The sequence below is a fragment of the Phyllosticta citribraziliensis genome (genome assembly GCF_038025025.1).
Source record: "Phyllosticta citribraziliensis strain CPC 17464 chromosome Unknown J3D65scaffold_8, whole genome shotgun sequence".
Classification (NCBI taxonomy): domain Eukaryota; kingdom Fungi; phylum Ascomycota; class Dothideomycetes; order Botryosphaeriales; family Phyllostictaceae; genus Phyllosticta; species Phyllosticta citribraziliensis.
In genome coordinates, this window is record NW_027117345.1 from 111,681 (window position 1) to 134,164 (window position 22,484).

General features: G+C 58.6%; 12 protein-coding genes across 12 annotated transcripts; 6 read left to right on the top strand and 6 right to left on the bottom strand.

The window, feature by feature from the left end:
- The first annotated feature begins 1,112 nt into the window (after window positions 1-1,112).
- J3D65DRAFT_628836 (uncharacterized protein) lies at window positions 1,113-4,816 on the top strand. Its single transcript, XM_066800669.1, has 2 exons — window positions 1,113-2,052; window positions 2,103-4,816. The coding sequence occupies exons 1-2, from the start codon at window positions 1,474-1,476 to the stop codon at window positions 4,641-4,643; spliced, it is 3,120 nt and encodes a 1,039-aa protein (XP_066653458.1). The 5' UTR covers window positions 1,113-1,473; the 3' UTR covers window positions 4,644-4,816.
- J3D65DRAFT_628838 (nucleophile aminohydrolase) lies at window positions 4,542-5,957 on the bottom strand. The gene is made up of 4 exons (XM_066800670.1): window positions 5,823-5,957; window positions 5,575-5,759; window positions 5,099-5,517; window positions 4,542-5,049 (listed from the first exon to the last, which is right to left on the bottom strand). Exons 1-4 carry the CDS (start codon window positions 5,844-5,846, stop codon window positions 4,919-4,921), a joined length of 759 nt encoding a protein of 252 aa, XP_066653459.1. The 5' UTR covers window positions 5,847-5,957; the 3' UTR covers window positions 4,542-4,918.
- A 71-nt stretch (window positions 5,958-6,028) lies between these two features.
- J3D65DRAFT_573415 (FF domain protein) lies at window positions 6,029-7,986 on the top strand. Its single transcript, XM_066797648.1, has 2 exons — window positions 6,029-6,264; window positions 6,313-7,986. The coding sequence occupies exons 1-2, from the start codon at window positions 6,168-6,170 to the stop codon at window positions 7,938-7,940; spliced, it is 1,725 nt and encodes a 574-aa protein (XP_066653460.1). The 5' UTR covers window positions 6,029-6,167; the 3' UTR covers window positions 7,941-7,986.
- A 214-nt stretch (window positions 7,987-8,200) lies between these two features.
- Window positions 8,201-8,976, bottom strand: J3D65DRAFT_628842 (uncharacterized protein). Its single transcript, XM_066800671.1, has one exon. The coding sequence runs from the start codon at window positions 8,903-8,905 to the stop codon at window positions 8,477-8,479; it is 429 nt and encodes a 142-aa protein (XP_066653461.1). The 5' UTR covers window positions 8,906-8,976; the 3' UTR covers window positions 8,201-8,476.
- A 173-nt stretch (window positions 8,977-9,149) lies between these two features.
- J3D65DRAFT_421596 (transcription factor PAP1-domain-containing protein) lies at window positions 9,150-11,718 on the bottom strand. The gene is made up of 4 exons (XM_066796110.1): window positions 11,608-11,718; window positions 10,846-11,478; window positions 9,609-10,798; window positions 9,150-9,560 (listed from the first exon to the last, which is right to left on the bottom strand). Exons 2-4 carry the CDS (start codon window positions 11,332-11,334, stop codon window positions 9,395-9,397), a joined length of 1,845 nt encoding a protein of 614 aa, XP_066653462.1. The 5' UTR covers window positions 11,335-11,478; window positions 11,608-11,718; the 3' UTR covers window positions 9,150-9,394.
- On the bottom strand, window positions 11,415-12,288 carry J3D65DRAFT_421557 (uncharacterized protein). The gene has a single exon (XM_066796109.1). It carries the CDS (start codon window positions 12,158-12,160, stop codon window positions 11,495-11,497), a length of 666 nt encoding a protein of 221 aa, XP_066653463.1. The 5' UTR covers window positions 12,161-12,288; the 3' UTR covers window positions 11,415-11,494.
- J3D65DRAFT_421777 (uncharacterized protein) lies at window positions 12,285-13,922 on the top strand. Its single transcript, XM_066796112.1, has 5 exons — window positions 12,285-12,373; window positions 12,441-12,528; window positions 12,582-13,296; window positions 13,351-13,508; window positions 13,569-13,922. The coding sequence occupies exons 2-4, from the start codon at window positions 12,475-12,477 to the stop codon at window positions 13,434-13,436; spliced, it is 855 nt and encodes a 284-aa protein (XP_066653464.1). The 5' UTR covers window positions 12,285-12,373; window positions 12,441-12,474; the 3' UTR covers window positions 13,437-13,508; window positions 13,569-13,922.
- Window positions 13,923-14,801: 879 nt separating this feature from the next.
- On the top strand, window positions 14,802-15,743 carry J3D65DRAFT_421768 (uncharacterized protein). The gene is made up of 2 exons (XM_066796111.1): window positions 14,802-15,056; window positions 15,110-15,743. Exons 1-2 carry the CDS (start codon window positions 15,028-15,030, stop codon window positions 15,648-15,650), a joined length of 570 nt encoding a protein of 189 aa, XP_066653465.1. The 5' UTR covers window positions 14,802-15,027; the 3' UTR covers window positions 15,651-15,743.
- A 278-nt stretch (window positions 15,744-16,021) lies between these two features.
- On the bottom strand, window positions 16,022-17,388 carry J3D65DRAFT_628857 (aldehyde dehydrogenase PutA). Its single transcript, XM_066800672.1, has 2 exons — window positions 16,725-17,388; window positions 16,022-16,659 (listed from the first exon to the last, which is right to left on the bottom strand). Exons 1-2 carry the CDS (start codon window positions 17,142-17,144, stop codon window positions 16,129-16,131), a joined length of 951 nt encoding a protein of 316 aa, XP_066653466.1. The 5' UTR covers window positions 17,145-17,388; the 3' UTR covers window positions 16,022-16,128.
- A 39-nt stretch (window positions 17,389-17,427) lies between these two features.
- Window positions 17,428-18,319, top strand: J3D65DRAFT_628858 (uncharacterized protein). The gene is made up of 2 exons (XM_066800673.1): window positions 17,428-18,037; window positions 18,088-18,319. Exons 1-2 carry the CDS (start codon window positions 17,744-17,746, stop codon window positions 18,160-18,162), a joined length of 369 nt encoding a protein of 122 aa, XP_066653467.1. The 5' UTR covers window positions 17,428-17,743; the 3' UTR covers window positions 18,163-18,319.
- Window positions 18,297-20,009, top strand: J3D65DRAFT_628860 (Extradiol ring-cleavage dioxygenase, class III enzyme, subunit B). The gene is made up of 2 exons (XM_066800674.1): window positions 18,297-18,866; window positions 18,918-20,009. Exons 1-2 carry the CDS (start codon window positions 18,723-18,725, stop codon window positions 19,665-19,667), a joined length of 894 nt encoding a protein of 297 aa, XP_066653468.1. The 5' UTR covers window positions 18,297-18,722; the 3' UTR covers window positions 19,668-20,009.
- Window positions 19,848-22,449, bottom strand: J3D65DRAFT_628866 (Alpha/Beta hydrolase protein). Its single transcript, XM_066800675.1, has 3 exons — window positions 21,952-22,449; window positions 20,402-21,901; window positions 19,848-20,323 (listed from the first exon to the last, which is right to left on the bottom strand). Exons 1-3 carry the CDS (start codon window positions 22,143-22,145, stop codon window positions 20,233-20,235), a joined length of 1,785 nt encoding a protein of 594 aa, XP_066653469.1. The 5' UTR covers window positions 22,146-22,449; the 3' UTR covers window positions 19,848-20,232.
- Between the last annotated feature and the right edge of the window lie 35 nt (window positions 22,450-22,484).

The window sequence follows — 22,484 nt, forward strand, 5'->3', positions numbered from 1 at the left end:
CGCGGACGCAGAAGGCTGGACTTGTCAGAGATACGAGGACGGAGGGTCGCGAATCGTCGAGCGTCGATTTCGTGGTGGGCACCAATTTTAATCTTGCTGCAACTTTGTGGGGGCTCGCTGATGGGGCAGAGACACAATAAATAGAGATCCCAGGTGGATACAACTCCTTCGCGCGCGGATCTGATTTGGAAGCCAGAGCCTTGGTTCTGCAATAAATAGTGCCTTGGTCTTGACGAGCGTAAGGGAGAAGTCCATGGCCAAGCTGAGCATGTGGTGTGCAAGACCTTTTAAGCTGCTGTGTCTCGCCTGGCGGGTTTGGTCATGAAGAGGGCCTCTTCCTTCCGCATAAACCAAGAGACAGGAGGTCGATCACCCTAAGCGTTGGCAGGAGGGACCCCGCAGGCTGCTAGTGCCAGGTTCCTTGACGTGGATGGTACATGTTTTGGCCGCCAGAGGGGTCCTATAAGGGACGTTCAGCGGCATCGGGGCGGTTTCACCAGCACGCAACATTTCCCTTTTGGTACACGTTTGACAGATGGTCTTTTCCCCGGACGTACTGGTCCTCGTGGCACACAGAGTACACGGTAACTCGAGCATTTTTCCAAATGATTTTGACGACACAGTGTGCACGGGTGGGTTGGAACCACTCGCTCTGGCAAGTCCACGTCTTGTCCTTGTGCTAGGGCGACGGCGAGGTGCCCGGGTTCCCTTGGCGCCAAACATTGGTGGGCTTGAATCTTTTCGCACGCTTTCCCTGACATCTGGGCCGGCTTGTCAAAAGTGTCAAACTAGTGAGTGGGCGGATGGCGGCATCGAGTCGAAACACGCTGTGGCACCCACCTTGAATCTGGCCGTGTCAATCAAGAATGGAGGAAACGGTGACACGGCTGGATTCTCTCCCGCACGCCATTGCTCGAACTCATGACCAGAGCCACCGGTTAGTGTGGGCAGTGGTAGAGTGCGTAGTGTGGGGTACTGAAGGCAGTCGGCCTATGGCACAGCCGCGCCCCCATTGCTGCGATAGGTAGGTCATGGCGGCGGAGCGAGGCCCTTGCAGCGATAGTTGCAGAGTGACAGGCAAAGGTGTTGACGGTGTAAAGTCGACGCAGTCAAGGGCGACGCGATGCAGCTGACTTCGCGTAGACAACCGAAGAGCGGCGGCTCGGCTGGGTGACAACGTCATCGGCCTCGGCGCATATCACCAAGCCGAACCTCCAAGCCTCCTCTACTTTCCCTCTTCCAACTTCTCGACCTCGCTATCCGCTTCACCGGTTGCTTATACCCTACGCATTTCACGATTAGTCCTCTCACCGCAAACCCGCCCCGTCCAATTTCCCGTCGCCGAGCTCTCCGTCGCTCTCGCCAGCCGAACTGGCCTTACTTTTTGGTCACTGGACATGTGAAGAATGATCGCATCCCTTGGCTCCGCCGCACACCAATGACGACACATCGGCCACACTTGACGTCGCGAACATGGCGAAAGCGAGGGCGAGCACAGCCAGGAAAGCGGGCGCGGCACGAGGGCGAGGCCGTGTGAACACGCGCGCAACTCGCCAACGTGCAGCGACCAAGGATGATATTCCAAGCGTCTATGCAAAGATGCTCTCTGGCGAGAGCTCGTCTCCCGAGGAAACAAATAGGCCTTCAAAGCGGCGCAAGGTCGACGAGCCGACGCAGAATGAGGAGGTTGCTGTGTTGGTCACGCAGACTAATGAACACGCCTCTGGCCCCGAAAATGAAACACAGCCCAAGCTCCAGACCATCATCGATGACTCCGAATCGGACAACAGTGATGATATGGACTGGGAGGACGTTGATCTGGGGACCAGCGCAGAATACTTGCTCAAGGCTCCCGACCAAGAGGAGAGCGAGACACTGCAAATAAACGCTGGAGATGGAGCCTCGGCGCAGCAGACTCCTGCCAGAGCTCGTAGGAAAGCATTGACAGCTGCAGAAAAGCAGTCAAGGGTCCATCTGCACAAGATGCATCTGCTATGCTTACTGTTCAATTCTCACATTAGGAATGCGTGGTGCAATGATGAAAAAGTACAGGTACTGCAACCTAGTCCTCTAGCATATCTGTCTCTGACAACATGATCCAGGCTTCTCTAAAAAGATTTCTGAACGCAAAGCTAAAATCCTTCTTCGCTCCCGACCCAAACCAGTCGCAGTTCAAAGCTGCCACGTCTTTCACAGACGGTCTGGGGCTGGCGGTCGAGATGTGGAAAAAATTCAAATTGACATCCGTAGGCATGAGAAGAGCAAAATGGGCGCACGATGCAAAGGATCTCGAATTCAACAAGATATTCGAGAACTTGGACTCGCTGGCAGGTATCTCGGACTTGCGAAAGGCTGCCACAGCTTTCGAAGGTTCCGCTGATACGGGAGCGATTCTGTTCTGCGCATTCCTCCGCGCTGCAGGCGTCAAGACGAGGCTCGTGTGTTCCCTGCAGACATTGCCGTTCTCGGCTGCTGGACAAGCTCCTCCCCCAGCTTCTGATGACCAGAGGAATACGGTGTATGCAGAGGAGCTCATCGCCCCTCCAAGCCCCAAGCCCACACCTCCAAAGCGTCTATTTGGTCGGCGAGGCTTTGGGGGCCAAGTCCCTGTTCGTTCAACCACTCCAGTTGCTGGATCAAAGAAGAGGACGGCCTTGTCAAAACCATCCCATCCAGTCTATTGGGTCGAGGCCTTCAATACCGCCCAGCAAAAATGGATTGCGGTAGACCCAATAGCTACCGGCACAGTGGGCAGGCCTTCTCGCCTGGAGCCACCCCTCAGCGACGCCCAAGTCAGCATGAGCTATGTTCTCGCGTTCGAAGACAGCGGCGTCGCGCGAGACGTGACGCGGCGCTACGCCAAAGCATACAACGCCAAGACGCTCAAGACACGAGTAGAGAGCACGCCAGGAGGCGAGCGGTGGTACCGCAAAGCACTCAAGCTGTTCCGACGCGCAGACGTCCTCGACCGCGACCAGATCGAGGACGCCGAGCTGGCCAAGCGCGAGGCGGCGGAGGAATTGCCCAAGAGCATCCAAGACTTCAAGAACCACCCGCACTACGTGCTCGAGCGGCACCTGCGCCACAACGAGGTGATCCACCCCAGGCGCGAGGTCGGCCAGGTCAACCTGGGCTCTGCGGCGCGCACCAACCTGGCGCCCATCTACCGCCGCCGCGACGTGCACTCGCTCAAGAGCGCCGACAAGTGGTTCCGCGTGGGCCGCACCGTCAAGGCTGGCGAGCAGCCGCTCAAGCACGGCAAGCCGCGCAAAGGCGCCTTTGCCGTAGACAGAGACGACATGGCGGCGGAGGTGGATGCCGACGATGAACCCGCAGGCGTCGCCCTCTACGCTGCCTTCCAGACGGAGCCGTACGTCGCGCCGCCCGTCTCGCCTTCGGGCCGCGTCCCGCGCAACGCCTTTGGTAACCTGGATGTCTACGTCCCGTCGATGGTGCCGGCGGGGGGCGCGCACGTGCGGCACCCGCGGGCACGGCAAGCGGCCAAACTGCTAGGCGTGGACTACGCGGACGCGGTGACAGGCTTCAAGTTCAAAGGGCGACACGGGACGGCGGTGGTCGAGGGCGCAGTCGTAGCAGCGGCACACCGCGAGGCCGTCGAGGCCATCATCCAGGGGCTAGCGGAGATGGAGGCTGAGCAAGAAAAGCGCAAGCGAAGCAAAGAGGCACTGAGACTATGGCGCAAGTTTTACCGCGGCCTGGCGATTGTGCGGCGCGTGCAGGAGGAGTACGGGACGGCGGAGGAGAAGGAGGCGTGGCGGAGGGAGATGGAGGACGCGCAGGAGCAAGAAATGGTCGAGGCCGAGGCCGCCGGTGGCTTCTTGCCTGCCATCAGTGCCGACGAGCCCGTCGCAGAGCCGACGGCTGGTCGTTTCTTTGCGCAAGAAGCCAACATTGTTGATTATGGCGGCGGTGGGTTCTTGCCTGACGGTGGAGAGCCGTCGCCGTCGCTGTTTGACCGCCGCATCCTCGACCACGCTGCACTCCGCCCTCGCGCGTCTCTGGGCTCGGACGGCACGCACGACGAGGCTATCATGGGCGGAGGCGGATTCATGCCAGAAGACGAAGGGGGAGGCTTCCTACCCGACGCGCCTCTCACCGACGAAAAGCGCGACGCCGCTGCCGAAGAACGCGCCGCGTCTCTCTTCGGCGAGGGCGGCGGGTTCCTCCCAGACGACGACGACGACGACGGCGCTGGAGGCTTCATCCGAGAAGCGGACGAGCCGATAGTCTGGCCCCCTTCCAAGAGCAAGGACAAAGCTGCCGCCGAGGGAATCTTGCAGGCGGGCCCGCCAGCGCCATCACCAGTCGCAGCGGCGGCGCCAAATGCAGACGACGACGCTGCGAGCACAGAGCAACAAAATCTAGACCCTGCCAAGGGCTCGACGCAGATTGGCGAGGCGGTCAATCAGCCGGCTTCAGAGCGCGAGGGCCAAGAAGGGCGAGCACAAGGTGTGGACGGAGACGAAATCACTGAGGAGAGCCTGCGGCAAGCTCCTGCAGAAGCAACAATGGAGGGAAAGGGTGGGTTTGGGACTGCAGACTCGGAGAGCGAGAGGGATTCGTTGCCCTCGCATGATCCGGAAGACGAGGATGCGGAGCCAGAGTGGCTGCTGAGCGATTGATGGTTGGGAGTGTGCGCAGATGGATCTAGGTCAAATTATTGGACTACAGAGCAAATGATATCTTGGTTCCGCCTTGGAGGTTTCAATCGTGGACAGCGACTTCGTTTTGAAATGGCCCTCTAAAACAAAGTGAGGCGCATGGGGCAGCCAAGTGCACCCAAGGTGATGCCGGGTAGATACTTCTTAGTCGGTCGTGATTCATTTCAAGTGAGAATTGCTCTTGACCCTGCCATTTATGCTGCTCTGTCTGCGGTCTAGGCTTTCGCAGTGCCAATTCACTCCTCCATCTCCGCATCGCTGACCTTGGCCAGTCCGTGCTCCTTGAGAAGGGCGTCAATCTCCTCGGCACTCCACAAGTGGTGGTACACCTTGCCGCTCTTCGTCCTTCCGACCGTGGCGAATTCGACTGCACCGGTTAGCGTTGCCAACGCAAAAGAGACGTCGTGTTCACATACTCTTCTCGCTGCTGAGCTTGGTCGAATCCATCGTCTTGCTCAACACCTTGACCGCCAGGCCGCACGCCTCCTTCAGGTCACAGTCCTCCTTGTAGTCCTGCTTCAGCAAGCTCTGCGCGCTCGCGTTGTTGGCGCCGACGCTCGTGGCCTTCCATCCGCCGTAGTTGCCCGAGGGATTGCTCTGGTACAGCTGGAACTGGCGCTGGGGGTCGTAGCCGGCGTAGATGAAGGACACACCAAACGGACGCAGGCCGCCGTGTTGAGTGTATCCCTGCTTCAAGTCGCATAGCCGGCGCACGAGCTGCTCGCACGGAATGTCCTCGTTGTAGGTGAGAAGGTAGCGCTGGGCGGCCTGTCGGGCGTAGTTGATCAGGATGTTGGCGTCTGCCGTCATGCCGGCTACTGCGCAGATCATGTTGCTGGGGGCGCACCGTAAGCATGTGGTCTAATGGGGCGTCCGGGCCGTGTCAAGGTACTCATTGAGGATGTAGAGCTTCTCCGCCGATGTGTCCTGCTCCAACAACTTGCTCGTGACCTTGCGTTCGGCTGCTAGGACGATGCCATCCTTGGCGAGGATGCCGAGTGCTGTACCGGCGTGCGAGATGGCTTCAAGCGCGTATTCGACCTGGTAGAGGCGGCCCTCGGGCGAGAAGATGGTGGTCTGCGAGCTGCGTGTAAGCTACCGCGGCGGAGAGGCTCGCCCGGCAAACTGGGACGGACTCACTCTCGAATCGTATCTCCGGGACATTTTGCAAGGAGGGTGTGCAGGGCGGGGACGAGGTAATGAAGAAAGGAGGGAGGGGCGAGGCTTGATGGTTGGAGTTGTGTGGAAAGCTGCGGTGGTTGATGTCGAAGGCGGCGAGCTCCAGGCAAGCAAGCTACCTGACGACGCGCCGCTCCAAGTCGTGGCCGCTGATTAAGGCGGCCTGCACGCAAAATGGGAGCCACCAGCGGCCACCCTTGCTCCCCGTCAACCCCGGCCGCGCCAAGACCGTTGCAGCGTCACTGCAACTGACTTGCTCTGTCCGACTCTCTGATCTTTGCGCTTCTTCCTCTAAACCCCAGGAAGATGCTCCAATCGACCTACAAGCCGCCGCCCAAGCCCCCAGCATCAACTGCCCAAGCCCCCCTACCCCCGGGCTGGACGGAGCACAAGGCGCCATCTGGTAAGCAACAGCATTGAAAAACATCAAGACGGCCTTCTGACTTGCCAGGCCACACATACTACTACAACCATGAGACCAAAAAGTCTACCTATCAGCGCCCCGGTGCTGTGCCGCAGGTAGCTCCGCCTCAACCTCCCGCCGCGCCTTCGTTTCCCCAAAATGTATTTCCCGGCCCACCACCACACCAGCAGCCAGGCTTCAACCCGCAATTTTCCCAGCAACACTTCCCAGGGGCTCGAGGCGGGCGTGGGAACTTTCGAGGAGGCCACCATCAGGATCGCCGGCGCCATGAGCCACAGGACCGGCCCAAGCACAAATACAGCATACCCGAATGTTCGCCATGGCTTCTAGTCAAAACAAAATTGGGCAGGCGGTTCGTTCACAACCCGGAGACGAATGAGAGTTTTTGGAAGTTTCCAGCAGACGTGATGAAGGGAGTGATTGAGTTTGACCGGATCGAGCGCGAGAGGAAGGAAAGGAGAGAGCGGGGCGAGCCAAGTGATGTTGAAGAGGAAAGGGAGGCTGCAGCTGCGTTGGCTGCCGAGGATGGCAAAGGAGAGGCTGCCCATGTCGTTCCTACGAGAGAAGCCAAGGGTTACGACAGCGATGAATATGAAGAGGTCGAGGTAACCGACGACGAGAACGCTGAAGAGGAAGACGGACCTTCAAAACGACAACGGACCGACGCAGAGGAGGAAGAGGCTGTTGAGTTCAACGAGGATGATATAGCGTGGCAGCTTGAGGCCATGGGCCAGGATGGATTTGATGCTGGAGCCGACCAGGACCAAGACATGGGCGAAGGTGGAGACTTGCCTTTGTCCGAGGAAGACTCCAGGGCCCTCTTCAGGGACATGCTCGAGGACCACCACTGCAACCCTTTCTGGACGTGGGAGAAAATCATCGAAGAAGGCCGAGTCATCGACGACGACCGCTACACGGTCCTCCCCAACATGAAATCCCGCAAAGAAGCGTGGGACGAATGGTCGCGCGACAAGGCGCAGTCGCTCAAAGAACAACGCGAAAAAGCCGCGAAGAAAGACCCAGCGATCCCCTTCCTGACATTCCTGCACAAGCACGCGACGCCGAAGCTGTACTGGCCGGAATTCCGGCGGAAATACAAGAAGGAGCCCGGGATGAGGGACGCCAAGCTGCTGGACAAGGACCGCGAGAAGTTGTACCGCGAGCACATTGGCCGGCTCAAGCTGCCGGAGAGCACGCGCAAGTCGGACCTCTCGAGCCTCCTCAAGTCGATGCCGGTCGCCCAGCTCAACCGCGCCACGTCGCTTGCTGCGCTGCCGTCCACGCTGCTCCGCGACCTGCGCTACATCTCTCTGCCCGCGTCGGTCCGCGATCCGCTCATCGAGGCGTACATCTCGACGCTTCCGCCACCGCCGGAACTGACCGGCCAATCCGCCGAAGAACTGGAGGAGATGGAGCGCAGGAAGATTGAGAGGGAGCGGCGGGAAAAGGCGCTGGCGGAGAGAGAACGCAGAGTGCAGGAGGAGAAGCGGCGGCAGCGGAGAGACTTGGCGTACGGCAGAGACAGGCTGCGAGCAGAAGAGGGCGAGCTGGATCGAGCCATGAAGGTGGGAAAGGAGGGGCTCAGGGCGCAGCTGCAGGGGCTGTCGACGGATGACGACAAGAAGAAGGACGAGGAGAAGGTGGACGCGTCGTAGTGTCTATCACTGGGTTTACCATAATCAACACATCAATTGTCCGTAACATATGGAGCAGTGACATGGCATTGCAGACTTGTACAGCAAAACACCACGCGCCATCGACACGCTACCTACTTAAAGCCTTAGTCTGCCTACATTACTCCACGCAGGCAGGCAAAAACCACCCACCCCTCTTGTACAACACGCCCCACACCCCAACCAACCTGTACAAGCACAGAAAAGCGAGTTGTGCCCACCTACCGTACTACACCACCTCCCACACTCCCACACTCCCACACTACTTCGCCTAGACTGACGCAGCCGCCAGCCTATGTAGCTACCATCCCCTGCATCCCAGCCACGTACATGACTACACGCAGGCAGTGATAGTTTACTGATGTATTACTGCAGCACCTAGGGAGCTTTCATCGCGACTGCAGACGCGCACAGGGAGCAGTCATCCGCCACCGCAGCCAGATGGGCCACTGACATCAAAGCAGGCCGCACTCAGTCAATCAGCGTAGCCCATCTGCACGTTATGGAAGACAATCATGTCATGAGAGAAGAAGCTTTCCATGGATCAGACTATAAAACGCGAGCCTGCTAGCAACAGCAACAGCAGCAGCAACAACAACCAAGTGCGACGAAGCAAAAGGAGCAAAAGGAAGCGCAACATCCGACGATTCGATTCGATTGCCACAAGAGTCAAGCACCACCACCGTACCGTAGCAGCCAAAGCAAACGCCACAAACGCGAGTAGAGAAAAGAGCAAGACGGCGACGGTGCGGAGCAGTCGAGCACGTCAAGCGCGACGTGGAGTCTGATGTGTGCAAGACCGCCCGCGCGCCCGGCCGCCAAAAGACACAAGCCGTAAAAGAAAAAGAGCCAGTCAGACTAAACTCCGTGATCCGTCTCTTTTGAGGGATGGAGGGCTTTCGAAATTCTTGTGTTGGTTGGAAACCTGCACCCCGCTGATTCGACATGACGTCATGCACGGGATATCAGGGGGGTCGGCAAAAGGTGACGAGCAGCAAAGAAAGAAAAAGGAAAGAGGACAAAAAGGAACGACAGAGACCCGCGGTTTCATGCCTGCCAGGGGGCCGGCGGCGAGCAATTCGATAGAGAGAGCAGAGTTTGTTTCGTCCATCGTGTCGTGGTCATTCTTGTTCTTGCTTGTATCTTGCTTGCTTGTAGCCATTGGGGGATTTTCCTCCCAAGGCTAAAAGGAGAGAGGGGGAAAGGTCGAGACCGCGCCTAGAAAGTGGTCTCAGAGTTTCCCAGCAGTCCAGTCCCATTCCCGGTAGTTCCCCTTGAGGATCACACCTCAAGTATGGTGATGAGAGGGGTATCCGTAGTAGTTTTGACTCCATATGCCGAGAAGCGCCGTTTAGATGATGCCCAGGTGATTTGATTCGTTACCGTTGTTGCGTATCTATGATACATTCGTCGTCGTCAAAACGTCTGTCTGCGCATCACAACACTGCGTTCTCCGGCATACGCTTGAGCGCGGCCTCGACGTCCTTGCTGTCAACCACGACGCCGCTCTCTGAGCAGCGCGCCTTGGCCCGAAGCTCGGTGCAGAGGCCGTCGATGTCAATGGTGCCATCCTTGAAGTCTTGCCGGTTTTGGAGTTTGTCCCTGTGCAGTGTCAGTGAGAGCGAGAATATAAACGACCTGGTCACGTACCAAATCTTGTGACAGCTGAGGAGGTTGTTTGGATCCTCGCCAGGAACAACCTCATCGTCATCGCCATCTTGCATCCTTTGAATGGCTTCCATTGGATTTTGTTTGTTGGCTGCGCCAGGCGTCGGGCCATCGCCAAAGTTGAATGGGCTTGCTGAAAAGTCTGCTGGGAACGCATCGTTGAAGAAACCTCCCGTAAAGTCACCATCACCCACAACCGCGACTTGCGATTCGCGGTAATCCCCAAACAGCGAAGGATTGAATTGGTTGTCGTTTTGTGTTGCCAGCCAATCGAGGCCAAAGTCGTTTCCAGGACTTTTTGACACTTGCGCCTGATGAGTCGCAGCCATTGGAGCTGGCTTGTCGTTAGATTGGGACAGGGCGCGAGGGACTGGGTTGCGAGGGTTGCCACAAGCTTCGTTCAACTTTTCGCAGAAAGTGACCTCACCTTCGGTGTTGCCGTAACATGCGTATCCGTTTCCTTGCGAATCCTTGATCTTTTCGTTGCCGGGCGAATTGTGACTCGGCTCGGGCGAGGTACCACACGACGAGTTTGCGCCGTAGTTGGACACTGACGATGCCGATGGCGAATCATTCGTTGAGTTTGCGTTGCTGTTGAATTGGAAGACGCGCCCGACTCCAGTCGAGCTGGACACGCTACCGCGCGGTCCGTTGAGCGTGGGCGATCCGTTGGCAGTGTTACCGGTGCCATTTGTAGATGGCGAGTGGTGGGAGTTAGGGCTGGCTCCTGTTGATGCCTTGTCTGGAGACCTAACTCCATTGGTGTTGCTGCTCGGACTCATACTCCGGCCAGCACTGTTTTGCCGGCCGCCCGCAGGAGCGTTGGAGCTCTTGGACAAAGGACCATTGTTCAACAGCTGGGAGCCAGGAAGGGCGCCAAAGCGGGGAAACTCGAATTGAAAGTTGTTGGCTCCAGGCGAGGCGTTGGACAGAAGTGAAGGAAATCCAGTCTGGGTCTTTCCAACGCCCGAGGCATTCAGCGACAAGCGCTTCCGGTACTCCCGCAACTCCATCTGCAGCCTCTCGACTTGAGCGCGGAGCAGGCCGTTTTCGTGGTTGGTCGCATCCGACGCTTGTTCGAGCTCCTGAACCTTAGTCTCGAGGTCCTTCAAGTGTTTCTCCTTGCGCTCGCGGAATGCTCGCTGGGCCGCTCGGTTCTGGGCTTTGCGTTTCTTGGCCACGTTAGCAAGATTCACGATGACGCACCGTCATCACTCACGGTCGTGGGCTCTGAAGTCAGTGGCTTTCTGCCGGGCTTCTTTGCCTGCTTCTCGTCCCCTTCTCGGCGCTTCGGATCTTCATCGTTCTCTTCAGGGGGTGTCTTGCGCTTCTCGCTCGACTCGCCGTCAGGAGACCTTTGGTTTCCCTCTCCAGGCAGACCGCCAATCAAGAGGTCACCCGTCTCGTTGGGGTCAAAGTCGAATGTCCCGTCGACATCCAAAAACTCGCCGTACGGACTTTCTTCCAGACCAAAGGCGCCATATTCCGAGTCGGCGCCCTGCTGCGGCGATGTGAAGAATGAAGGGTCCATTCCGTCGAGAGGAAATTGTTGTTGCGGATTGCTATCGGACCTTTTGTTTTGCGAAGAGTATGACGCAGACTTTCCAGGTTGGCCGGCCGAGTTGGAGTTTAGCGCTGCCACCAACAAGTCTTGTTGGTTTGGAGTGAGGTAAAGGTTTGGGTTGAATTGGTTATTGGCGCTTGCCATGATAGGGATCTAATAACGCAAGATTGGGAAAATGGTCGGAGTGGACCAGAGGGCAGTTGAGAGAAATTTGGATGCGTCAGTTGTCCCGAGTCGGCGAGGCACGCGGATCGAGCATCCGCAGAGAGAAGCGCAGCGGAAGAGGCCCTACTGTTCACCGCCGTCAGTTGGCAAATACAAGAGGCTTCGGGCTGAAGGCGGATTGATTCAGAGCGAGGCGGTGGTGACGTTGGGTTGACGAGGAAAAGTCGGGGCAGTGCCGGAGGGCTCGCGTACCTCGAGGGCCTGATGATGGATGGTGAAAGTTGGAGCCAGCGGCGGAGGGACAGTTTGAGCGCAACAGTGGTTGCTGGAGGCGAATTTTGGCAGAGACGTCAGAGACGTAGGCAGAGTCGAAGACGTTGGTCGGAGGGGAGGGGCGGAGAGCGGAGGGCTGGGAGAGAAAGACGCATGTCAGATCAGATTGGTCTGGGCTTTGGGCCTGAAGAGGAGTAGCTCTGGCCGTGTTGTAGCGACCGGGGGGTCTGAGTGGTGGAGATTGGCGGGAAGGTCGTCGAAGGCTGCCAGCTCGGTCTCGGGCTCCTGCTTGGTAATCGGAGCTTAGGGCGGCACTGGATTTGACTAGGGCTGAGCAGCTGCGCCCATGTGGAGTGCGGAATGGCGATGCGGGTGGGAGAGATGCGGGCTTGGGGGAGTGCGGAGGAGGATTGAAGACGGGCGGAGTTCTCTCTTTCTCTCTCTCTGGCCCCTCACAAAGAGAAGAGGATCGAAGCGTATCTGCTGCGCTGGACGGGGCGGGCGGACGGGAGTTCTGCCGACTATGCCGCATCGGGCGGTGGCAAAAGTCGCCGACATTCTTCCGCTCATCACGTGCCCTGCCGCTATCTTATCTCCGCGTGACCGCCTTAGATCTCCGCCAGGCCCGCGCTAAGCCGCATCAGGCGCTGGCGGCCCGCCGCTCTCATCGTCGCGAGCCACGACCGACTTCAGCCCAGCGCGCCTCCCAACCATCCACTCTCTCTCCACGCTGCGCCCACGACACGTCCTCTCGCCCACCTGCCTGCGCTGCGCGTCACCACATCTCTCCGGTAACGTCTGTCTGCTTTGGGCTCTGCTCCCCCGCGATCGGAACTGAAGGGAAAAATGAGTAGCAACATTCAAGAGATCGAAGATTCGATTCAGGAGTTTGCCCGCCAGGTAACTTGTCTCACTCGCGAGCATCTACGTCACCTGCCTGACTCTCTCTCCAGCTCGAAGAAGTCAATGCCAAGCTCGAGATCCACCCAAGTGATGCCGGATACCTCGAGTTGAAGACAGAGCTCGAGTCGGGCGTCGACGAGTTGCGCACTCTCCTCGACGAGGAAAAAGCCCGCCTCCCTGCCCCAAAAGATCCATCGCCGCCCGTCAAGGAAAAATGGTCGCGCGAGAACCACCCCGCCTTCAAAAAGGCCGCCCCGTCGCCCGCTGATGACGAGTCTTCTGCCCCGCAGACGTACAAGGTCAACGACACTGTGTTGGCCAAGTGGAAGTCTGGCGACAGGGGCTTCTACCCGGCCAAAATCCTGAGCATCACGGGCTCGTCCACGTCCCCAACATATCACATAAAGTTCACCCAGTACCCGGACACGGAGAGCCTGGCATCGCATGAAATCAAGCCCTTTGCCAATGACAGGAAGCGCAAAGCTGATGGCTCACCAGTCATGCCGACGGCGGCTTCAACTCCCCCAAACACCTCGGGTGTCATTTCGGCTGCAGCCAACATCGACCCCGTCCTAGCCAGCCAGGCCCGAAAGGAGCCCAGCAAGGTCAGCGACGGGCCTGCCCGGCCGGCCAAGATTCCGAAAAAGGTCAAGGCTACCAAGGAACTCGAGCAGAACAAGAGCAAATGGCAGCAATTCACTCAACAGGGCAAGGGCAAGAAGAAGGAGAGCATGTTTCGTCTGGGAACGAGCGTCAACGCCAGAGGTGAATCTTCCAGTGGCGCTCTTTATTGATGTCTGGCTAGGCTAACTCTTGCAGTCGGCTTCACTGGCTCTGGCCAAGAAATGCGCAAGGATCCGACGCGCACCCGTCACATTTACCAGCAGGTAGATGAAGACAACTGAATGCGAAATTCTGGGCAAAGCGGCGCACGGCGTTTCGGGGGACAAGGGGGGCTTGGTCTTGGAGTATTGATCGTGACGAGTATCCCAAAGCTGAGTTGGGGCAGAGCACTGATACTGATCATCGATTGCAAGACTTAGGGAGAATCCGGCTTGCCTCTACAAGCCTCGATGACCATGTCAGACAAAGCTTTTGACGGCTCAACCGACGAGAGAGAAAATTGCAACTGTGCTAAGTTTCTTTACCTTTTTGCTTGCTTGCTTGCTTGGTCGCTTGGCTTGTGTTGATGACGTCGTCTCCTCCGTTGATGTCCGGGTCTAATGCGCTATGTATTGCTGACAGGTCCTCCGGCTCGACGTATCGTTATGGGCTTCTTGGCCTGTCATCCTTGCTGCGTACTGCTAATGTTGCTCTTGCCGCTGCCGAAATGTGACTTACTAACATGGTGCCGCGCAAGCTCAAGCGTGAAGGCAAGATAAGTGTCGAAAGAAACCAGACCTGACAGTGCGAGCGCTTGGGAAGCGTTCATTCGCTACTACAGTCGCGCTCAGGGAGCGTTCATCCATCGCTACAGCCACGCTCCGGGAGCAGTCGTTCATCGTGCCGCCATGCCCAGAGTCTTTGTCTTTTGACACCGACCATGACGGGGAACTACATGTACTATGTCATTGGCGGTCTGCGCCGACGCGAGCCAACTGATCTGCAGCAGGGTTCCTTCCTTCCTCCTCAACCATCTACAGTTCTGACGTCGCTTAACGTGCTGCCTGCCCGCCAGGTACTTCTGCTGACTGGCCGCTGACCAACCAAGCTCTCACCCACGCTCGCATGCTCGTAAGCCTTACCAAACCTGCCACAGCAGTAGTTGCTCGGCAATGCCGCATATTGGACAGCTGAGTGCCAATCTTTCGCCAGAATGTCGTCACTTGTCGGCGCCCAGTCTCTTCTCTTGTGTGCCGGCCGGACCTGTTCCGCATTTCATTTTCGGACACCGTTGTCTTTTTTCAAGCAAGGTTGTATTGTTGTTGTTTCTATCTTTGCCCTAGGGCCCTACTTGTGCTATCTGCTTACTCATACTGCCAAGCCCACCAGCCGGTGCCTACCTCACTCACCTGAGGCGTCCCCAACTATTGGCGGACCGTGACAGTGGTAGCTGATGTAATGGAGTCGTCCTTAATTAGGAATTTACTGTCCTCCTCCTCCCATTACTGTCACTGAAAAGGAAATGAGAAAAGGAGAGGAAATGAGAAAAAGAAAGGAAATGGGTCCGCGATGGGACGTGCTCAATCACCGGCCTCCCTATCTTCATCCGTGTCGGTCTCGTCGGTGCCTTCGCTGGTAGTGGCGTTATCGTCGGGCAGGGCCAACAATTCAACCAGCAGGTTCTTCCACACGTTGGCGCCGCAACCGCTTTCGTCCTCACCCAATGCGGGCGTGTATCGCATGGCCGTGCCAGAGAGAGAGAGAGAGAGAGCAGTCTTCTGAAGTCTTGATTGTCTGGGATGGGCTGCGCTGCCACGCACCGCGTTGAATGCTCCTAGACCCTCTTCCCTAGCTGCCTGCATACGGACCTGGGTTGTCTATGTATCTACGTGCATGGCATGGCTGGGTACTCTAAGAGGTAGGTATGGATGGCGATATTGCTAGACTGATTTGACTATTAGGCTGACGGGCGTAGATTAAAGCCGTCTGTTCCACCTCTCCAGCAAAATACCACGAGGAAAGAGTATGCGTCGACTCAACACTTAGCCATACGTACAGTACAGTACCAACAGAACAGCAACAACCCACACCAAAGAAGACAATCAAGACCAAACACCATACCCTTCCCATCACCGCCTCCCTCCGTTCCTCCGCTCCTCACCCCCCTCCCCCCATTCGATCAACCACACACCACCTACCTCACTCACCTCCCACACCACACGCCCCAAGCCCACCGCCCACCAACCCACGCCGCCGCCACCACGCCCACCAAGACTGGACCCGCCGTCAAACCCAGCCCAATCAAGATGCCCTGCTCAAAGAAGCCGACGCCCTTCTTATACTTCCTATTCGGCGGCAGGGGCGCCGTCGCGCGCGTGGCCAACGGCGCGAGGAGGGCGGTGGGCTGTTGCGCGGCTGAAGGGGTGGGGGTGGAGAGGAGGGAGGTGATGGTGTGGGAGAGGGCGGAGGGCGCGGCGAAGTCGGGGTGCGGGGTTGTGAAGAGGGTTGCGTCGTAGAGCGGTGCTGGGGATGAGGATGAGGCGGATGAGGATGTGATTGTGGAGGAGGGGGAGAGAGTGGAGGCAGGGGAGGCGGTGGGCACGGCCGGCCCCAGCAGCTTCTCGCTCGGCACGTGGTTGCTGTGGGTGGCGCGCGCGCGGACGAACTGCGCTAGGTACTTTGCGCTGGCGGGCGCGGCGAAGATGTATGCGGCGAGCGGTGGCTGCGGTTCTTCTTGTTGTGCTTGTCGGGTGGAGGTGGTGGTGGGTGTGCTGAGTGGCCGGTTGGACTGGTCGATGGCGTCGTCGAGCGAGGAGATGGCGTGGACGGCAAGGAGGCGCGTGGAGATCTTGCGGGGCTGGGACAGGAGAGGCGATGTGCTGTCATTGCCATTGTTAGCTGGAGGCTGTGTGGGCGTGTGGCCAGGGGGAACAGGGGGAGCCAGGGGTCAAGAGCTTGGGATTTGGAGGTCTGAAGACGAAAGAGGGGAACGACTCACCGGCTCTCGATCTCGACTACAGCGCCGTTCGCGCCAGACGTGACGACGCGCACGCCGTCGGCCGCCTTGAGTCCCGCCAACTCTGCGTCTTCCTTTTCCCGACGCGGCTTCACGTCGCCATTGGCCACTCCGTTTGACTTGCTGCCCTCGGCCAGAAAACGGATTGTCTCTTGCACTGCCGCCTCAAGAAATGGCGTCTTGACAAACTCGTTGACGAGCACCAGGTCAGGCGCGTACGGGCTGCGGCCGCCAAAGGCAAAGCGTGCGGCAACCAAGTCGCGCGCCGCGGCGGCGACATCGGCCGTGCGGTCGACGATTGCGAGCACGCGGGCACTCGTTGGCGAGACGACGTCATGTGGGTGGATAGGCACGCCGTCACGGGCGCCGTTCTGCAGGACTTGAACTGTGGTCGAGGGGTCCAGAGATGAGGGGTATGAAGGCACAATGGCGTAGACGTCTGGGTCGAGCGCTGCTTTGAGGACTGTTTGAAGCACAGCAGGGACGCGGCGGAGCGTCGTTGTTTCGAGCTGCGGTCATTTCAGTGCCGTTTTCTCTCCTCTGACATGGTGTTGCAAAGTGAAGTGCTGCTTACCTCCAGGACGACGCAGTTGCCCGCCGCAATGGCGGCCGCCAACGCAACGAGGGCCGAGTAGAAGAGGGTGTGGGCCGTTGGATCCACATAGACAATGCCCACGGCATCGCGTCTGTCGGCTGCGTCCTTGCCGTGCTTGATGCGGTACTCGTCGTCGAGGCTCCTCTGCGGGTCGAGGCTCGCATAGTGCTGTTTCACGGCCGACAGTGTCAAATAGTACTCGAGCCTGGCCTCGGTGGGCGTGTTGCGCGGGGCGTCATGCTCGATGGCGGCCAGGGCTTCCTTCTCGTGCTGGATCAGGACGCTGTGCAGCGCGCGCAGCTGGTCTTGTCGCCAGTAGATGTTGGCGAGACGGCCGTCTGTGGCTGTGGATTTGACGCGGGCAAGGTCGCGTGCCGTGGATTCTTTGAGGTAGGCCATGGTGATGGTCAGGTTCAAGCAAGAGCTGACGAGACGATTGGGTATATCTCGCTCTTTATTTTTGTTTCGTCGTGGCTTGCTGACTGCAACTGAGAGGCGGACGCGGGCAGGTTTCGGGTCGGGCGTGATCAATTGAAAAAGACATAAGAAGAAAGGCAGCAAGGCCAAGGCGGAGGCCGAGACGAGACGATGTCCAGACGGCCATCAGCTCAGGTTACCTAGTGGCACATAGCTTAGAGGTGGCTGCACAGGGGGAGGTGAGCTAGAAGGAGGGCGAGCTGTGGTTGGCTGGCCGAGACGGGTCTGGGGACACTGGGGACACCGGGGCTCCCCACATCCCGAATGCGGGGCAATCACCCGCCACCCGCACGCCTGGTCCTGGTCCTGGTAATGCTAACCTCACGGTCTCACCTCACCAAACCCTTGGCCTTGGCCCTGAGCTGACATGCCGGCCTGAGGGACGGTAGGCTGCATGTCCAATCGGCCGAGTTGTCAGATCTCCTTGAATATTCCATTCCAGTCTCCAACGCAGACTACACGATTCTTCTTCTCCAAACCCCAACTCAACCTCACCACAGTCGATCCAGCAAACCGCGACCATGTCCGTCACCACTACCCAAAACTCGGCCGTCTACAATGCACACAATGTCCTCGCCGACTACGAGATCCACCACAGCGTGCGCGGCCAAAACACCCACGTCGCCCCGCCTCCTGAACCTCATCCGGCAGTCCCAGGCGTGCGCAACCCAGAGGACTGGCCTACGGACCGCCGTCGCATTCCCGACTATCGTCCCATCAACCACGAGCTGGACATGACGCCGCGCCGGACCTATCTCAATCCAGCAGAGGGCGTCTTTGTCTACATGCTCTTCTTGGGCGTCAGGGTCGAAGCTGTGAGTGGTGTTGAGTGATGATGGAGTAATTGCTTGCTGATCGGGGGCAGAACACTTCGAGGATTTGGCACGCGACAATGGGAAAGATTTGGGATGTTGGCTACAAGATTGGAGGAGAGTGGTGATGTGGACAACCGTCACTGGTTGGTCTTTTCGCATGTTGAATCATCAGTGCCCATGCAGTGTCAATAGAGAAACGTGAAGCTACTCATTCACCTGACAATCAAAACAAGAAATTGAAGCTTATTTCTCGTGTAGAAAACCTCGGGACGGTGTCAGGGTCTCGGCATATTTCTCTATTCCCTGTCGAACAAGCAACGACACCATAAACTGCCGACATGACGACCAACGCGGGCGTCCACATGGAGCAAAGTCAGAGCGAAACTCTCAATTCCGAAGGCCCGTACCAAGACTCTCGGCGGTTCCGCTCAGGCTTGGTTCCTCGGTCGCGTCAGCCGCTCCCACAGTTCCCCCTCGCGCATCTCGGCCCCACACTGGACCACGCCAACGCCACCATCCGCCAGCCTGTAGCTCCCGTCGTCAGCTAGCGTCGCACCCACCGCACCTCTTTGACGGCCTCAGCTCGTCGGGCGCGTCAAATAACTCTGACAATGCCTCATCCACCGCCACTCATTCAGTGGGTCTTTTGGGATACCTCACCAAACCACCAACCATCACTTCCACAATGCCGGCCAACAACCTCACGCCCGTCCACTTCTTCTCGCATGGCTCGACCATGATGCTGGGCGAGGAGTCGACGTCGGCCGACTACTGGAAAAAGTGCGGCGACGAGGCCCTCGCCCACGGCATCAAAGGCGTCGTCATGATGGTGAGTCTCCCTTTAATCACTTGCCCACAACACCCCCTAACAACTCTCCAGGGCGCTCACTGGGACGCCGACGCCGACCGCGTCGAAGTCGCCATGAACCCCACGCCAAACAAATCGCCCGTCGCCTACGTGCACCCCAGCAAATACGTCGACTACGTCCTGCAACCGGACCTCGCCACAGGCGAACGCTGCATCCAACTCCTGCGCGCCGCGGGCTTCGCCGCCGAGGGCAACACCACCTTCGACTGGATCCACGACACGTACCTGGTGCTAATCCGCATGTTCCCCGGCGGCTGCCCGCCGACGACGCTCATCAGCATGAACGCGCGCTTCGACCCGCACTACCACGTCAAGATCGGCGCAGCGCTGCGGCAGCTGCGCGCCGAAGGCTACCTGCTCATCGGCAGCGGCGGCGCCGTGCACAACCTGTACCGCAACGTGTACTGGCCGATGGTGCGGCACGCGGACAACTTCGCGCAGCCGACGCCGCCCGAGCCCGCGTCGCTCGACTTCCGCCAGGCCGTCGAGGACGTGTTTCGCAATAACTCGGGGCCCGAGTTGCGCCGCGCCGTCACCCGCCTCATGAAGCATCCGCAGTATCGCGAGGCGCAGGGGACCGATGATCATTTTATGGCCATCATGTTTGTTGCGGGTGCTGCCGGCGATGAGGAGGATCGCGGCGATTTTGGCAGGTTGGAGGCGGAGACGTGGGAGTTGACGAATATGTGTAATTCGCAGTTTACTATTGGCGTGTGGCCGGATCAGCGGGGGCAGACCGCCGCGGTCGAGTCGGCGGCTTAGGCGTGTTGTGGGAAGGGGGGGCGGAGGGGCTGTGGAGGGGGAAGAGGGTACAGGCCTGTTGTCTGGCGTCTGTCTTTCTCTCTTGGTCTGTTGTATCCTCACGGTAGCTACGTCATGAGCTCTGGTCCCTTCATGTGTCTCTACAAGTTCAGACAAGAAGTAGTCAAATGGTGCAATATCCTCGCCACCGTTCTGCTCCCTCCGCCGTTGCAATGCATTCCATCGACAGCGAGAACAAGGATTGCACTGTACGCGCTGTATTATCCCAATATTTTAACTGGCAGAAGTATCAACAGAGAGACGGACAGACGGCAACACAAGGCGAATAAGGGTAAAGCTGATGATGTCCACTTCTAGATTGCCAATACTTCCTAAGTATTTACGGCGCCCCCTCAAACTTGACGCGTTCCCTTTCCTTACTTTCCAACTTCTACATCCAAGTGAAACGGTCGGGGAAGAGGGCCAGGGCTAAGTCTGTCCCTGAATTCAATGACAGCGCCACCTTTTCTCTACTCGCACACCATTCATTCCCCATCTAGCCGGCCAGAGACACTCAGTCCCGCGTCTATTTGGGCGGGATGACGGGCAGCGTGACAAAATTGGTGTACTTGGGGCCGAAGGAGATGTGATTCGTGCCGCGGAGCTTCTCCTCAGACCTACAACGAATTAGCCAGCCAGTCCACAACCACGACCGCACAACGAAGCGTCAAGAAGGGGTGTGATCAACAACATACCTATCCTCCGGATGATCATGCAAGAATAGGCCACTACCCTGCGTATCGCCGCTCGCCACCTCCAGCACGAGCTTGGCCCCCTTCTCCAGCACGACCTGCGTCGGCCACACCTCGACGTCGACGCCGTACACCTCGCCGGGGATGACGGCGCGCGCGTCCGCCCGCGTGTACTCGCGCCACGGCAGGTGCGCGCGGTGCTTGGGGTGCGCGGGGTTGGTCTGGCGCAGGCTGACGCGCAGCCAGCCCTTGGTCAGGGGGACGGGGTCGCCGGCCGTGCCCGTGTAGTAGACTTCCTTCCCGGCCGGCGAGATGTGGCGCAGCGTGAGGAAGAGGTCGATGTCGGTGGGCGTGGGCCCCGTGGCGTCGGCCGTCACCGAGACGTTGAGGTGCGCGACGACGTTGCCGGTGATTTCGGTTTCGGCGGCGAAGGGCGCCGTCGTGAAGGAGATGGCGGACGGCTTCTCGAGCGTGCCCAGCGCCGCGTAGCTCAGCTTCTTGTGCGGCTGTGGGTTGGACGGCGCCTCTTTCGTTAGCCCCTGCTCCGGCGTCAGGTAGAAGTTTTTCCATTGCGTGCGCGCAATGGGCCACTCATTTTCGGTGCGCCGCGCGTAGGCTCGTTCGGCGGCTGCGTCGTTGAATCCCACGTCGCCTTTGCGCAGCACAATGTCGACGGGCGGCACGGCGCCCTTTTTCGACCACCCCTCGCGGTCCTCGCCTTTGAGGAACGCGTCGAGAAAGCTGCGCTGCACCTCGACCTCTTCCTTGTAGTAGAAGGGTAGGTCGTGGCGGCCCGTTATCATGCGGAGGTATTTGAACTCAGAGCCTGCGTTTACAAAACCCTCGACGTTGCCGCGCAGATGTAGGAGAATGCCGCCCCAGTTGCCCACCGAGAGCAGCGGCACCTGGATGTCGGCCATGTCGTACTCCTTGGACGCATAGTAAAGGTCGTCGCGGAAATGGTTGTTGAGATTGTCAATGTTTTGGTCCTGACGATTCTTGACAAGCTCCTCCTCCGGCAGGTTTCCTTCGAGCGTGTCCGGTCCCCAGTTGCGTGCCGCGCGGCCGGGACGTCCATACTGGTTTGACACTACCTGGCGGTCCCACCAGAAGCGGATAAAGGCATTAGAGAGAATGCCGCCGTGCCGGCAGCGGTCGCGGTAATAGTCCGACATGCCCTCCCAGGGCACAATGGCCGAGAGTCCCTTGGGCTTGCGCGCCGCCACGCGCCATTGCGATCCAGCAAAGTACGAGATGCCCAGCAAGCCCACCTTACCCGATGACCACGGCTGCTCGGCGGCCCACTCGACCACGTCGAAAAAGGCCTCGCTGGTGCCTCGGGACATGGTGTCTAGCAGGCCCGGCGACTGTCCGGTACCGCGCTCGTCTGCGCGCACGACGGCGTAGCCATGCGAGGTCCAGAACTGAGGATCTGGCGTCTCCCATGCCGAGTGCTCGGAGCGGTGATCAGGGTTGACTTCGGAGAAGGATTTGGGGTGGAAACTGCACGGCCATTGAGTTTTGTTCGCCATAACATTGGAGGCGTCTCTTACTCCTTGTAGGGAATGTCTTTGCCATAAGGTCCGTATGTGACGAGGACAGGCACCCTTTCCGAGATTTTTGGACGGTAGACATTGCAGCGGACGAGGCCCTCGCTGGATCTCAGCTGAATTGTGGCATTCTGCTCGTAAACGTACGGAAACGACGTCTCGTCTTTGTGGTAAATGTCCTTGATTTGGTTCGGCATGGCGGCGTCGAAGAGGGTATCAATTGGCCAAGGTAGATTGAAAAGGTCAAGCTCATATACAAAGCAAGGGATCTCGAGCTACCCCTCAGCTTACACACGCGGGGACTAGGTACGTCGCCATCGGACTTGGGTGAGCGTGCGGGCGCCGTGTCAGGACCATGCCGTCGGGATGTGGGGGATTCCGTGGAAGCAGTTGGCTGGCCAGAAGCGGTCCGCAACCGAAGACGTGATGCGGAACTGAGGGCGGCTAGGACTGCGCGGTAGCAAAGCGATGTGCCTTTCTTGGTCAGCGCTAGCTGTAGACGGTGTTTTCAGGTCGAAGGGGTCGAATTGTCGTCT